The sequence below is a fragment of the Nuphar pumila genome, chromosome 17 (genome assembly GCF_984573655.1).
Source record: "Nuphar pumila chromosome 17, dmNupPumi1.hap1.1, whole genome shotgun sequence".
In the NCBI taxonomy this organism is placed as follows: Eukaryota; Viridiplantae; Streptophyta; class Magnoliopsida; order Nymphaeales; family Nymphaeaceae; genus Nuphar; species Nuphar pumila.
The window spans coordinates 81,909,510-81,924,596 of NC_143265.1; the positions used below are offsets into that span (position 1 = coordinate 81,909,510).

The window sequence follows — 15,087 nt, forward strand, 5'->3', positions numbered from 1 at the left end:
GGTTGGACGGATAAAGCAATTCAGCCGTCCACCACACAAACGACTATCTCAGTTCAGTCATCCGACCCTGAACGACTATCTTAGTTCAGCCATTCAGTCGTACAACCGTCCAGCCTATCCAACATTTGTCTTGTCTCTTCTGGATGACTATCTTAGTTCAACCATTCATCCTTGGGCGACTATCGTGGTTCAGCCATCCAGTCTATCCGACATTTGGTTTATCTTGTCTTTAGAGGATGATCAAACTTGTTTAGTCGTCCATCTTGGGATAGACAAACCAGTTTAGTCGTCCAATCAGTTTGAGCAAATGAAGCACATTCGACTTATTTTCAATTACTTTTGCACATTTTTAAAAAAATATTCTCTCTCGTATAAATTGTCTCTTAGAGAGGACTCCTCCAATTAACATAATCTCTTATTCAAGATTAGTATAGATTCATTTGGATCAGATCCAAACTCAAAAGGTCTCATGATCTGGATCTGTTCTAAACGCCTACAAATAGGGGTCCACCCCTATGATCAAGGGAGGAATGAAGACGTCTGAACGTTGGCATTGAGAAGAACAAACACAATACCGTCGAAACTCGTCTTTTCGATTCTCCTCACCTGTGCGAAGGTTATGTCAAAACAACTGCAGAAAACACTCACTTTCCTGCGAAAGTGCTACTGAATGGATGAAAAGGATGAAAAGAAGTCTAAAACCTAAAATGGACCCTAGGTCAGAAAATGCGTGTTTGTTTATCTATTTTTCTTTTTCTTTTTTTCTTTTATTTATTTATTTAATTTTATTAGTTTAGAGCATATTCTTACACATTTTTTTTTCATTTGCATTATCCGTTGTATGAGTACCTTCCTTTTAACGAAGGATGATTGAAGTTCGAATGGCGTTCTCGAATCATTTTAAAAAAGATTTTTTTTTATTTAAAGGGTAAGCTTCCAAATTTATTTATCAATGACCTCTTACTTTGTTAGACTTTTTTCTTCTATTTTTATGTTATTTGCTTGGCATAATCTCTTACTAGCACATTGGGTAGTTCAATTGTTTGCTATAGTTTAATTATTTATGTATTTGGTGATTTCAGTTTCGGTTCAAGCATTTGGTTATTTCAGTTTCTGTTTAATTAAGTTCAATGCCTGCATGGCGCAGATGAATAATGCAAAGGCTGCTGTACACAGCAGGAGAGGGACAAAGAATATGAAAGCTTTCACTGAGAGATCAAGGTTCTAAAGGTCACCACGATAGTGATGAAAGCCACTGGAATTGCAATGTAGAGAATAGGCTTCCGGGCTCTACCCTTGGATGAATGCACGCATTCGTTTGGATCAGATGGTAGCTAGAGAAAAACTTAAAAGAGTATAAATTAAGAAGTGAAGTTATGAGTTGGTGTAATACTCTATGTTGAGCATCACCTGCAGTCCTCACAGGATCCTTGCCAACTCACTCCTTTTGGGCTTTTGAATTTTCGGTCGGGTCAGTCAATCGATTGCGTATCCGACCCATCAAGGTGCACCTTTTTTTTTCTTTTATGATCAAGCTGAGGGATTAAGCCGCCCCATGGGCCTAAATGAGCCAGGCCGGGATGAGAGTATATATATATATGGGTTGGGTTGGGTTGGCCTGGACCAAAGGCCCGGTTCGTAGAGTTGCAAACAGATCGGATCTCGGATCCCAAAATTCAATGGGAAGGTGGATCGGGGACAGACAAATTTTGCAAATTTGACTTCTGAATTCAGCCCGTTTGCAATCCTACCAGTTTGGGCCGAGCCAGGGACAAATTTACAGGCCCAGGCCCTGCCCATGGTGGACTGCCCAGCCCAGTGCCCACCTCTAGTCACATAGGCAGGCGCCTAAGCAAGCTCGGATCCCGTTCACTCTTCTGGATCCATATGTATTTTAAGCTTAAAGATTACATATTAGGGAAAAGTAGAGTGCTATGAGTGCAAATGGGACATTTTTAGTGGGACCTCAGATCTGAATCAGGCATTCCGTTTCTGGATACATATTCTTATAAGATCCAAAAGTGTTTTTGAGTCAGATTCAGATTTATACATTTGGACAATTTCAGATTGGGATTGGTGTTTTGTGTTGGAACTATACCCCATTCGAATCTAATCTAATCTGTTTTGTACTTTTTACAAGTAAAACCTTTGATTTTGGTCTTATTTTACTGAATCGAACATTACCATATATATTTTGAATATGGACCCAACCCTATAACTTCAGATCTTATTCAGATCCAGGCTCGGATTTAAATCTCCTGCACAAAGTTTAGATTTGAATTTTGATCAATAGTGATCCTCATCAACATGCAATAAGCCTGCACCAAAGCATAAACAAACATTTTATCTCTCTTATTGTTTTCCTTCCATAATTTGCATATTTGTAGAATGATTTGACTTTTGATGTGGGAGGAGCCCCCCCGTTGGTCAGGATAATCCATTTTACAACATATTATTATGAACAAACTGAATATTCATTTTACATTTGCATGACATGTTCCTTGTACCAAGAAAAAGAAAAATGAATTTAAAAGCACCCATTTAAAACTTGTTAATAATATCATAACTACACCAAGAATTTGAATTGACCAAGGGATCTCTGTTTGGTAAACCGATGCCATTGACTGCCGATCAGCACTTTGTGAGGAAGAAGCCATGAATTCGTTTTGTAACATATGAAGAAGATTCACTTGGCTGCTTAGAATGTAGCTACATCAACCTCCTGGATTTCGAGAATTTCGATCCGACGGTTGATGTGTTTTCTGAGGGAAATGGCGACTTCAGGTGGATTAAAAAAACCCCACACCCTGACTCTGCTTTGTTTTCTGTCGATCACGTGGCTGTGGATTACTTCAACAAACACCAAACACAACAAACTATGTCACATGCACGGACACACCATTTTGGCCTGCATATCTTTTTTGAGGAAGGAGGAAACTTGGTTTTATTTAAAGATAAGATCAGAAAAGGCCTACCCCCACGGAACCCAACAATTAAAGGCACCCACACATTCGGTGAGAGTTAAACGTAGAACAAAGGGGTCATCAAGCACGGAAAATATCCCTGATTTTCTGAAAACATGGAAATTGTATTGTGATATTTTAAAAGCCATATTTTATATAGAGAAACTCTTGATATTTTAACAATATCTCTTATTTTGAAAATATCAAGTTTTTTTTTGCTATTTTAACAGAATAAAAGAGGTTTTCAGCCTATACTTGTATGTCTTTTACATATTTTTATGTATCGCTATTTTCCCGATATTTTCCGGAGAAGAACCAACCTTGCATCTTGAGCAGAGCTCTTCTGATCTTCTTGAAGCAGCCGTTGCAATCAATAGTGATCCTCATCAACATGCAATAAGCCTGCACCAAAGCATAAACAAACATTTTATCTCTCTTATTGTTTTCCTTCCATAATTTGCATATTTGTAGAATGATTTGACTTTTGATGTGGGAGGATGACTGAAACTAGGGATGGCAGTGGACCGGGGGAAAGCGGGGCCCCGCCCCGCCTCGCCCCGTTTGGACCGGGGATGAAGGGTATGAAACGGGGATGGAGGCGGGGACGAAGGTTAAAATCCATCCCTGTCCGGGGATGGAGGCGGGGATGGACGTGCACTTTTCCCCGCCCCGCCTCATTCCCGTTTGAACCGGGGATGGAGGACATGAAACGGGGATGAAGGCGGGGGTGGAGGATAAAATCCATCCCCGCCAGGGAGGCGGGGTGGGGGTGGAGGATAAAATCTTGAGGCGGGGCGGGGGTGGAGACCTTGTCCCCTGCCCCGCCCCACTGCCATCCCTAACTGAAACTTGCCTTTTCCTCAAAAGAAGGATAGCTTGGGAAATTACACCGTAACTCCAAGATGCAATTTCCCAATCTATCACTTTTCTGGGAAAAATGGGTGCATCCAAACGCTCTGTTTGAAACATTCTAATGTGGGAGGGTGACTGAAACTTGCCTTTTCCGACATATGTCGGAATGTTTTTACCCGGGCTCTGTCATTTTGATGTAGATGGGCGATCTTCACATATATAAGGAATCACAACCAACGTCTTGATTTTGCATCAACTTCTTGTTTGCTTCCTCCAGTGAGAAGAATGAGAATGGATTGGGAAAGAGGCATTTAAGCATTGGAATATGAGTTTGGGATTTCGGAGATTTCTTGAGATGAATGGAAACCCATTGAGTTCATTCATTTGTTTTTTGCTATGGGAATCTGATTCACATCCTTTGTGAAGGTGGAAGAGGGTAAGGCTTCGGTCTCTCCATCGATCCTTTATTTCTCATAAAACAAAAGGATCTGGGAGCAAAGCAAGCCATGTGTGATTCTCTCTCTCTCTCTCTCTAAAAAGTTGTAAATGTATCTGGTTCAATTGGATCACACTGATCCAAACCTGGACAACTTTTTGCCAGATTCGAGTCTTAACTCTTTAACATAGTATCACAATGAATATTATGACTTGTAGGCGGGTTAAGATCAACATTATCTGCTAGTCTGTTGATTTTTTTTTTTTATAATCCAAGGGAAAACCCTCTATCTCCGACCACATATATTCTGGCCTCTAGTTGGTAGGACCCTTGAGGTCACCTTACCCCCCCGGAGAGTGCGGCAAGGGATTAAACAATTAAATATATATTTTATATATTAAAATATCAAAAATAGCCTTTTAATGATTAAACAATTAAAAAAAACATGTTCCCGTATCTTAATTTAAAAACAAAGTTCAAACTCGCATGTCAGATCGTATTATGTCTTTGTGACAGTGAATCATAGAGGGAGATTTTGGGCAAAAGCCCCATGACTTAGGGAAAGTTGGACCCCCCAATGGGAAACCTTTTCCCTGAAAGCGGGGTCCTTGAAACGAGGGCCTCTTTTCTTGAGGAAAGAGGTTATTTTGTGCCCCAAGGAGGGTTGGGGTGGGGCCTTGGCTGCTTTGAAGGGCAGTAGTCAAGGTTTGATTCTCATGAGCATCTGCCCTCTACGCAAGCTAACCACTAGGATAGGCCTTGGGGGGCAGGGGGTCCTAGCCTCAGAGTTTCACACTGCCGACATTACAACCGTAGGTATGGCAGGCTGAGCCAACGCGAATTGGTCTTCATGCCAGGTGCGGTTTCTTTGGGTTTTTTTTTTTTAAAAAAAAAAGGGGGTTCCTCTGTTTGTGTGATCACAGTGAAGCCCACAGAAACTCATGGGGCCATGTACATTTCTGTGGAAAGCCCCGGCTTTCTGTGACACACAAACGTGCCCTTAAGGGCTTGTTCTAAAGAGCTGCATATATAGCCATATTATAGAATATAACCCTGTGGCATATTTGGCTCAAAAGCTCTTTTTCTTATACATTCCTGGAGTACCTTACTCCACCTACAATGCATTTCAGTGGCTTGAATTTAAATGCCACTGGTATCCACAAGTATCACTATTCATTACAAAAAACACGTCTAAATGGTCAAATCCTAGCTTGAACCTGGTAGCAGGTGATGCGACCCGCAGATGAGACTCACGCCAGCCGGTTGCCTCAGTCGCGCTGCCACGCCAGCGCATGCCACGGCAGAAGGCCGCACTGCTAGTGTGGAGTTCATTTTGCTTATGCGCGCCTTTGCCACTTCAGCCGGACCAGGTTCGTTGAACCCAAGCAGACAAGAATTGGCGGTGGAGAGTGCGCCAGGTCAGCAGGACCGGATACACTGCATGGGCGCCTGGGTTGCCAATGCAGGGAGCGTCCAGACTCAACGCATGGGAGCGTCAGCTGCTAGGGGGACCACTTGCAGATGGGCGGTTTTGGTTTTCGGTTTCTGGTTTCTCTTAACCTATAAATAAGGCGCCTGTATAATGAATTGTATCTTTTGAAATATATGAAATTGAATTGACTTCGGTCTTGAGAGTTTTCTCTCTGTGCCTTGTGCACTTGGTTCTCCCTTCGTGGAGGAATTCGGGACTGACCTCTAAGTCTTTCTTTGGGCCAACTGTGCTAGCCTTGCCTAGCAAGTGTTGGATCGGGCGTCATCCCGTGCTTCGAGACTAGACGAGCTCAACGCACATCCAGTGTTTGCATATTCTTGCTCCTTCAAGCTACAGAAGAAGATGTCAAGATTGCGAAGCTTCAACCGCAGAATCAGTGAGCTCTGGTCTTGTCCCTCTCCTGTTTTTAATTAGATTCGGCCGAAGCATTCACTGCATTTCATGTGATGCCTCTTCCGGATCAACTTCGGCTTACCTTGGCCAATTGACGTGTACTTCAAGCCTTGCGGGATTTCTCTGTTGCCTATGCGCAAAGGGAGGTTCTTCGGTCAACAAACGTCGTCCAACTGTTGTAAAGGAAGTCTAGAGCTTCTGGACCGGCGATTGTTCGGGAAGAAGTCAGAGGCCCAGGATCGGCCTCCAGCTGCAGCGTCAGTCACTTTGTGTCTGTGCTGCACCTGTACGCACGCCTCATAACGTGTGCCTTTACCGCACGACGCAGCCGCAATCGCGCACGCACTCCATGCACCCTTGCGCCACGCCTGCCGCGCACCTGCCTCATCTAGCCGTGCAAACCTCCCTCAGCGTCGCTCGTTGCGCGTTGTCTGCCTCCCATGCATCCTCCACCTTGTCGCGCACTCAATCACTTGTTGCACGCCATCCGCCTTTCCGCGCATCCCGCCAACTGCCGCACGAGCGTCTGCCATGCCGCGCCATCCCTCATCTGCCACACGCGTTCTTGTTGTGTGCATCACCCGAGCCGCACGCACATCCCTGTCGTGCGAACCTCTTCCACGCACGTCCACCGTTGGCTTGCCGCGCGCACGTTGAGTATGCCGAGAAACCTCCCTAGCCTTTGTCGCAGAACCGCCCTAGCCTCTGCAGCATCGCGCCACGCCTTCAGCCATCTGCGCATCACCGCGCCTGTGCTGTCCCTCTGCACCACACGCCACGGCACTGTAGTGACCCTGTTGTGTGCCTTCCTGCACCTGCAAGTGCAGTAGTGCTAGTTGGCCTGTGTAGCTGTCCTGCGTGACAACTTTGGTAGAAAACCTCCCTGTCGGTTGTGACAGTGTGGAGGCGTTGTTGTGTTGACAGCAACTGCAGCATTGGCTGCAAGAGCCCGCTTGGCCTGTGCATTTGTGAAAGATTGCTTGCTTCGTTAAGCCTTGTAATCTAGCAAGCTTAATAGATGAAACCCCCTTGTAAGCCTTGTAATAGAGTAGTGTCTATAGTGAAAATACACTCAATAGCACACACTTCACAAGTGTTACAAGTGGCGCCTCACACCTACTCTCAAAAGAAGAAAAAGCAAAGGCAGTTTGCTCTCCAATACGATACTTCCGCGCAAATCAACTTTACAAAAGAAAAACAAGGTCCTAGCCTTCGCAAAAAGGATCCTAAAAATATGGTTCCATCACAGGTCTAACTTCATTTTGCAAGTAGTTACCAAGTATACTTAACCTCCAATCAAGCCTGATTCTGATCATGTTCAATTCATTATATTTGCTGGAGAAAATAGAGAGCAAACAACAACACTTCTCACACGCATAACAACACAACGATTTTTAACGTAGAAAAACTCCTCAAAATGAGAAGAAAAAAAACTACAAGACTGTAGTCCATCAAACTTCTCCATATTATCAAAATAACGAGCACTTACAAGTTCTCTCTAATTAAAACTAGAGGCATATAATCATGAGTATCTCGGTAAAAAGATAACTTCTACAAAAAGTCAAGAAAACATTGAAGAGATATATTACCAAGAATGGTGGCCCAACAACTCTACACAAAAATCTGTTAGACAACAAGAACCAATCATAATCTCCACCATTTAGGTTAAAGAGCCATGCATCATAAAACTGATCAACCTCACAACCATCTCTTGATAAAAAACTGATAGCACCTAAACCCCAAAAAAATCGGCAGCCTCTCTCTCTCTCTCTCTCTCTCTCTCTCTCTCTCTCTCTCTCTCTTCTCTTCTCTTGCCTTCTTCCTACGAAGAGGTACTCTGTTTTTTTCAGAAATGATTCAAATGTAATCTCCATGTGGGCTCAACCCCTTAGATAAAGTGGGCCATCCTCCACGTCAATGGAAATAACCCAACAGTATTCAGGCTACTTTTGGATAGACCTTGTTTTGCCAAACTTGCAATCCTATTTGGTAGTGTAGAAAATGGGAGATAGGGCTCGAAAATGAACCGAGTTGCTTGTTGCTCTACTCAATTTGGCTCACCTAGGGCTCGTTCTTGATCAGATCATGCAAATGGTGAACCAAGCTACATGCAGCTCGTTAAGCTAAATGTGTCAAGCACTAAATGAAGGTGTCCAGTTTGGCTCAACTGGGCTGAGATCATGATCGTAAAATATATAAACTAATGCATGGTGCGAAAAGTAATATATATGATGCAATTTGACTGGTGTATAGGGGTTTTACAAATGACGTTTAGGGTTCAAATCCCATTGGTTTCAGTTCCTTTTTGCACGAGTCGTGCTCTGCTCGACCTTGAGCTTGACATGGCCAGACATGAGCCCAAGCTGGGTCAACACCTCGTAGTAAGTTCGTTCGGTTTTTTACCAGCCCTAATGGCCGGGGGAGTATAGAAGTGGACACGACGGAGGTTGGGTTTTGGTGGGTTGTAGATTAAGCGATTAACCAAAGGAGACCTAATTGGATATATCATTACTTACCAAACTCAGTTCTCAGATTGGAAACCCTTTATCATAATCACAACTAATTAATCACCGCCTTTATTGGATCTAAATCCCCTTATATATCAGTTTTTTAAAGGCAAATTCTCATATATAACAGCTAGAACAACTCTTGGGAATTGTGCATCTCAATTGGGACCTGTGAGAATGGGGCCTAAGCACATCTCTATCAAGTGAGATGTGTTGCGTGGTTGAATATAATTGATCGCTCACAAGGGCTTCACTCATCTAGTAAGGGCGACTTGTGAATGTCAACGGGACATCACAAGTTTGAAACCCACCGGTGGCATCCTTTGTTGTAAGTACTCTCCATGGGCAGGGGACCTCAAGGGTTTTATCAACTAAAGGTCAGTCATAAGAAGTGAGGGTTTTTCCTTTTGAATATTAAAAAAATGATGATGGGTTATATACAAATATTAAGTATGTCCCAGACCGAGCTTTCGAAATGGGGTAGGTGCAGTGCATAGCTCTATTGAGTGGAAAATGCATCGAATGTAAGAACCCACGGTATGCGTTGTCTTGAATGGTGATGTGCAGTGATAGCACGACACGCAATACGCAATGGTATCATCGTTAGTACATCTTTGTATGGTGGCACAAACGTGGAGCATTGTTTGGTCACTACAAGAAAATTGTTAATTAGCGACGGAAATTAGCGACGGATTTTTCCCGTCGCTACTTAGCGACAGATTAGCTAGAGATAGAATCTGTCGCTAATTTGCGACGGATTAGCGAGGAAACGACTTTTATCGCTAATCTGTCGCTACTTAGCGACGGATTAGCGACTGCATGTTTTTGTCGCTACTTTTTATTACAAGAACACCATTTTAGCGACGGATTTAGAGAGGGAACTCTGTCGTCGCTAATCCGTCGCTAATTAGCGACGGAGTAGCGACAGAATATATTCTGTCGCTTTTTTGGTATTTTGGTTTCGCGACGGCTTAGCGACGGAATTTTTCCGTCGCTAAATGTCGCGTAAATCCCTAATCCCATCCATCTTTCTCTTTTCCCTGTTTCGCTGTATTGCTCCCTCCCGCCGCCCGTCGGCTCTCGCCACCGTCCGGCCACCGCCGCTCGCCAGCCGCCGCTCCCCGTCCACCGCTCGCCAGCCGGCACTCGCCAGCTGCCGCTCCCCGTCAACCTCCCGCCACCGTCCAGCGAAGCGCAGGTAATATTCTTCTTCTTCTTCTTCTTCTTCTTCTTCTTCTTCTTCTTCTTCTTCTTCTTCTTCTTCTTCTTCTTCTTCTTCTTCTTCTAAACGCAGGGGGTACGCCCCTTCCCTGCCGGAAACGCAGGGGGTTTAACCCCCTGCCGTGCTTTCCGGCAGGGGGGGGTCGACCCCCTGCGTTTCCGGCAGGGGGGGTCGACCCCCTGCCGGAAAGGCATGGGGGGTCGACCCCCTGCCGGAAACGCATGGGGGGTCGACCCCCTTGCCGTAAAGGCACGACAGGGGGTCAACCCCCCATGCCGGAACTGCCTTTCCGGCAGGGGGTTTAACCCCCTTCCCTGCCGGAAAGGCAGGGGGTTTAACCCCCTGCCGTGCTTTCCGGCAGGTGGGGTCGACCCCCTGCGTTATGCTGCCTAAGTGACTTGTCAAAAAAAAAATTCTGTTTTTGAATGCCTATGCTGCCTATATGAATCGTTTGAAAAATAAAATCCGTAGTAGGAATAACATGCTGCCGATGTGTATTGCTTTTGAAAAAAACAATCTGTTATGAGATATATTATGCTGTCTATGTGAATTGGTTTCAAAAAAATCTGTTTTTTAATGCATATGCTGCCTATGTAAATCAGTTTGAAAAAAAAATCTTTAGTAGGAATACTATGTTGCCTATGTGTTTGTTTGAAGAAAAAAAATTTGTTATGAGATACCTACGTTGCCTATGTGATCTGTTTTGAAAAGAATTTTTGTTATGGATACCTATGCTGCCCATGTGATCTCTTTTTTAAAAAAAAAAAAGTTATTATGTGATCCCTATGTTGTCCATGTGATTAGCTTGAAAAAAAAATTGTAATATGTGTATATAAGATGTCCATATGGTTTTAAGTGTAGTTTGCATATATGTTGTCCATATGGATTTTAAGTTGAAATTTTTTTTGTAATGTATATATACAAGTTGTCCATGTTGTTCAATTTGTTAGTTTGTTAATGTCTACTGGTAGTTAGTTTTACTTCAATTTGTTTTCTTGAAATCTGGTTAGTTAGAGTATTTCAATCTATTAGTCTTTTATAATTATATTTTTCTTAGATAGATTGGTATTTAATGTTCTCACAATCAGTTAGTTAGATTAGGGCTATTTGAATTCTTTATGATAGTGGTGGTTAAACGGAGTTCACATCTTTTCTAGTAAACTAATTGATTGATTTACTATTCCTTTGCTAAGTAGTTCAGATTAGAAATTGTCTATGACTTTATGTTAGTCGACTGGTTCAACATGTTATAGCTGGTTTGTTAAATTAGCATCTTCTAGTTAGATTTGGCTTAACATATATACTATTTTTCTTTTCTCTTCTTTCAATTAGTTAGAGTTGTTTTAATTTGTTTTAATTTTTTTAGTTAGTGTTTCATCTTGTTTCATGATTAGTTAGTTTGTTACTTAATTTGTTTTGTTTTTGTGCAGATTTTTCAACGGAACCAACTCGTGCTCGGCCACATGTGGTAAGTAAATGACAAAAACAATGCAAATCGGGTAAATACCCGTGGTGAGTAAGTGATGCAAACGTATCACATGTTATTTAATTTATTGAATGCAGCACTTTATTGTTCACACACTCACTTAGTTGTTGATATCTAGGACTGCTTTGTTGGAGTTCGGAGATCATGCTGAGCATGATTTTAATGTAGAAATATGGAAGTGTTCTTATTTTTGGAGTACGGAGTCCATGCTAAGCATGGTAGTAGTTAGTAAGATATTGAAGTGTGTTTGCTGCAGGTACATGTTTGCCATTTATTTGATATGAATGATTATGATGTATTGCAATGTTTGATGTAATTGTATCCATGCTTGCATGTAGTTACTTTCAATTTGATTTTGACTTCCATGTGAAATTTTATAATAAAAGCATGCTTCAAATGATTGTATCATGTCATTAATAGTTTGCACATGAAAATATTAAGTTATCAATGCATGCATCAAAATTCTTGTTATTGTTTGACATAGTATATTGCATGATAAATTTGATATTTTCTTCATCGTCGCATTCTGATTGTTTTTTTCTTAATTCGTTAGGATACTATTCGTAACATCATACGACAGAATGACTGCAAACCGTGAATGGATGTACCGTAGGATAGTGGACAATGAGTTATCGCATGAATATATGGATGGTGTCGATTGTTTTATTGAATTTGCAACGGCGAGTGTCAGTACGGTAGATCCCACAGGTCGGATTAGGTGTCCCTGCAAGATTTGTAAGAATAATCGATTTGTAGAACCTCATGGCGTTAGACATCACCTATACAGGAAGGGTTTTGTGAGTGATTATCAGAACTGGGCGTTTCATGGAGAAGAATTTAGAAACGATTTTGATGCACGGGTGAATGTGGTGCACGATAATCCATATACGAATTTGATATTTGATGCTGCAGGAACAGAACTGGGTTCTGATATGAGTTCTAGTGATGTAAGAACTGTCGTAGATGAAGAATCACCACTGTTTGTCTGTTAGAAAAGATATTTACGCCAGCATTTTTCGATGTTATGGAACATTTGATCATACATTTGCCATATGAACTAAGGGTTGGTGGCCCTGTGCAATATCGATGGATGTACCCATTTGAAAGGTATATGTTTTTTTATATTTGTCTCTTTAATGACAGATATTTAAAATTTGAAATATATATTCTTGTCAGATGCATGTTCGACCTAAAAAAAAAGGTTCGTAATAAAGCAAGAGTAGAAGGCTGTATTTGTGAGGCGTACACTTTAGAAGATATTTCAAATTTCTCATCTATGTACTTCGAACCTCATATTTCAACACGTTACACATGCCCGCCCCGTAACGATGATGGAGAACAAGTAACTGTAGCTGACAAGCTGTCGATATTTCAACGACTTGGGCATGCATTTGGTAGTTGCCGATCAAGGCTATTGACAGATCGAGAGCAAGATGCAGCACACATCTATATTCTTTTTAATTGTTCAGCGATCGACCCATACATCGAGTAAGTATATGTATATGCAACTCAATTATAAATCCTTTTATGTTCTATATGTGGATACATGGCTCGGTAATATAAGTATTTGTGGTTTGCAGACGATTTGATCTGGAGTTGCAAAGCAAAGTTTCACATCTCACTAATGCAGAAGTACAAAAAGAACGTGAAACTAAGTTTGTGGAGTGGTTGAAACAGTTGGTAAAGAAGCTAACATAAATTTTGTACTTATACACAACACTAAGTTACTTAATTGATCGTGATCACAATAATTGTTTATGTCTGTGCGTAGGTTCGCCATGGTGATGTTAAAGATCAAGGAATATGTGATTTAGAAAATGGTCCGACCAAAGTTGTGCAATGCTACAACGGGTATATCGTAAATGGTTATCGATTCCATACAAAAGACTACGGTATAAACAAATCAACGATAAATAGTGGCGTGTGTGTCAAGGGTAGCAGCTACGGTGAAAATGAACATGATTACTACGGTGTTATAGAGGAAATAATGGAGTTGACTTACTTAGGCATGAATAACAGGGTTACGGTATTCAAGTGTCATTGGTTTGATCCAACTGCAACAAGACTCGACAAAGCTTCAGGCATTGTGGAGGTGAATCATAAATCCAGGTTTGGAACATATGAATCATTCATATTAGTCTCGCAAGCTCAACAAGTTTATTATACTTCATATCCGAGTATAAAAAAGTCAGATAGAAATGAATGGTGGGCAGTTTGCAAGGTGAAATCCAAACTATACCCCGAGTATGATCAGTTACAAGAAGATGAGTTAGCTGAAGACAGTGATTACTATCAATCAGATGATGTCTGTGACTTCGCTTATGGTCACGATGTTGCGCATGATATGCATGTCATATCTCCATTGGCTGATGAAACATTCATAGAGGAATGTGATCCAAACGATGTACCAAGTGGATGGGCAAACAATGAAGAAGAAGAAGAAGAAGAAGAAGAAGAAGAAAGTCAAACTAGTGACGAGGAAGAATTCTCAAGCTAGTGAGCAAAATCTTATACTACAAACCTCTATTTAAATGCATTGTAATACTTGATGTGAGTTGTATTGCAATACTTGGTGTGAATGATTAAAAATTTTATTTCAATGTATTGTAATACTTGATACGAATGATTCGAATGCATTGTAATACTTGATGTGAATGATTTCAATTATCTGAATGTATTATAATTTATGCAATTAACGAATGATTTGAATTAGTGCAATACTTGATGTCAATGATTTGAATTATTTGAATGCATTGCAATGCTTAATGTGAATGACTTGAATGCATTGTAATACTTGATGTGAATTATTTGAATGTATTGTATGACATATGTTATTTGTTAGAATATGGTTCGTGGAGGTTATAGTGGTCGCTCATCCAGTAGTAGCCAGGCTCAACCTTCATCTTAACGGGCTCCTGTGATAGGTATATCATATAACTAATTAGATGCTTGATTAGTTCAAATGCACATTCTGAGAACTTGGTGTGTAGTTTTTTACAGATGATGTTGCGCCTGTACACGACCCACCTACACCAGTTGATCGCACAAGTCAACAGCCAACACAGGAAACAGGGTCTTCTCAGGCTGGCACAAGAAGACTCATTCGAATAGTGTATATCGATAATCGACCGTAAGTATTTTGTTTTCAATTATTGCATATCTTTTAAATATTTTATATTGATATTTACTGTGTAACAATTCATGTGCAGCACGAGGTTTGAGCCACAAGAAGTAGTACGGGAGATTAGGAATTCACTTCTTCAACATCTACCAGGACCAGTTGCTCAATGGAAAGAGTACCCAAAGGAGGTATTAGACAGATTGTGGTCCTCATTCATGGTATACAGTTGTTCCTCATAGTTAATGTGTTTCATATTTAATTTATTTAAGCAATGTCTACTAACTTTCTGAAAATATTTGTAGGCTTCGAATCGCTTTGCAACTACGGTGGAAGAAAATGATGCAAGGAAGGTGTGGCAGAAGGTGGCTGCCAATCGATTTGCAGACATGCTGCACACTATGAAGACTGCAGCAAAAAAAGCATCTGGCGTAGTAGATGATCCATTACTGTGGAAGGGCCATGGTCCTATTACTATCAGGAGAGATTACTGGGATGAAATGTGCGATATGTGGGCGGGAGATGCATTTAAAAATCGCTCTGCGAAGGCTTCACAAAATCGATCGAAGATGCCCGAAGCCCATCTACACACAGGTGGATCTAAGACATTTGGGAGCC

The 15,087-nt window shown here is 41.5% G+C and overlaps 1 protein-coding gene and 1 long non-coding RNA gene across 2 annotated transcripts; one reads left to right on the forward strand and one right to left on the reverse strand.

The window, feature by feature from the left end:
• Positions 1-2,437: 2,437 nt before the first annotated feature.
• Positions 2,438-3,389, reverse strand: LOC149812490 (heavy metal-associated isoprenylated plant protein 25-like). The gene is made up of 2 exons (XM_089993065.1): positions 3,284-3,389; positions 2,438-2,850 (listed from the first exon to the last, which is right to left on the reverse strand). Exons 1-2 carry the CDS (start codon positions 3,387-3,389, stop codon positions 2,699-2,701), a joined length of 258 nt encoding a protein of 85 aa, XP_089849191.1. The 3' UTR covers positions 2,438-2,698.
• A 2,473-nt stretch (positions 3,390-5,862) lies between these two features.
• LOC149812491 (uncharacterized) lies at positions 5,863-14,683 on the forward strand. The gene is made up of 5 exons (XR_016428567.1): positions 5,863-9,841; positions 11,296-11,333; positions 14,194-14,275; positions 14,352-14,481; positions 14,561-14,683. It is a non-coding gene; the product is annotated as an uncharacterized LOC149812491 (long non-coding RNA).
• Positions 14,684-15,087: the final 404 nt, after the last annotated feature.

What these genes read in the sequence shown, in the direction of transcription:
- LOC149812490 (XM_089993065.1), bottom strand. Translation starts at nt 3,389, where the DNA reads ATGTTTGTTTATGCTTTGGTGCAGGCTTATTGCATGTTGATGAGGATC. An exon ending in AGCTCTGCTCAAGATGCAAG is followed by an intron (nt 2,851 to 3,283) that starts GTTGGTTCTTCT and finishes TGTTTGTTGAAG; the next exon opens with TAATCCACAGCCACGTGATC.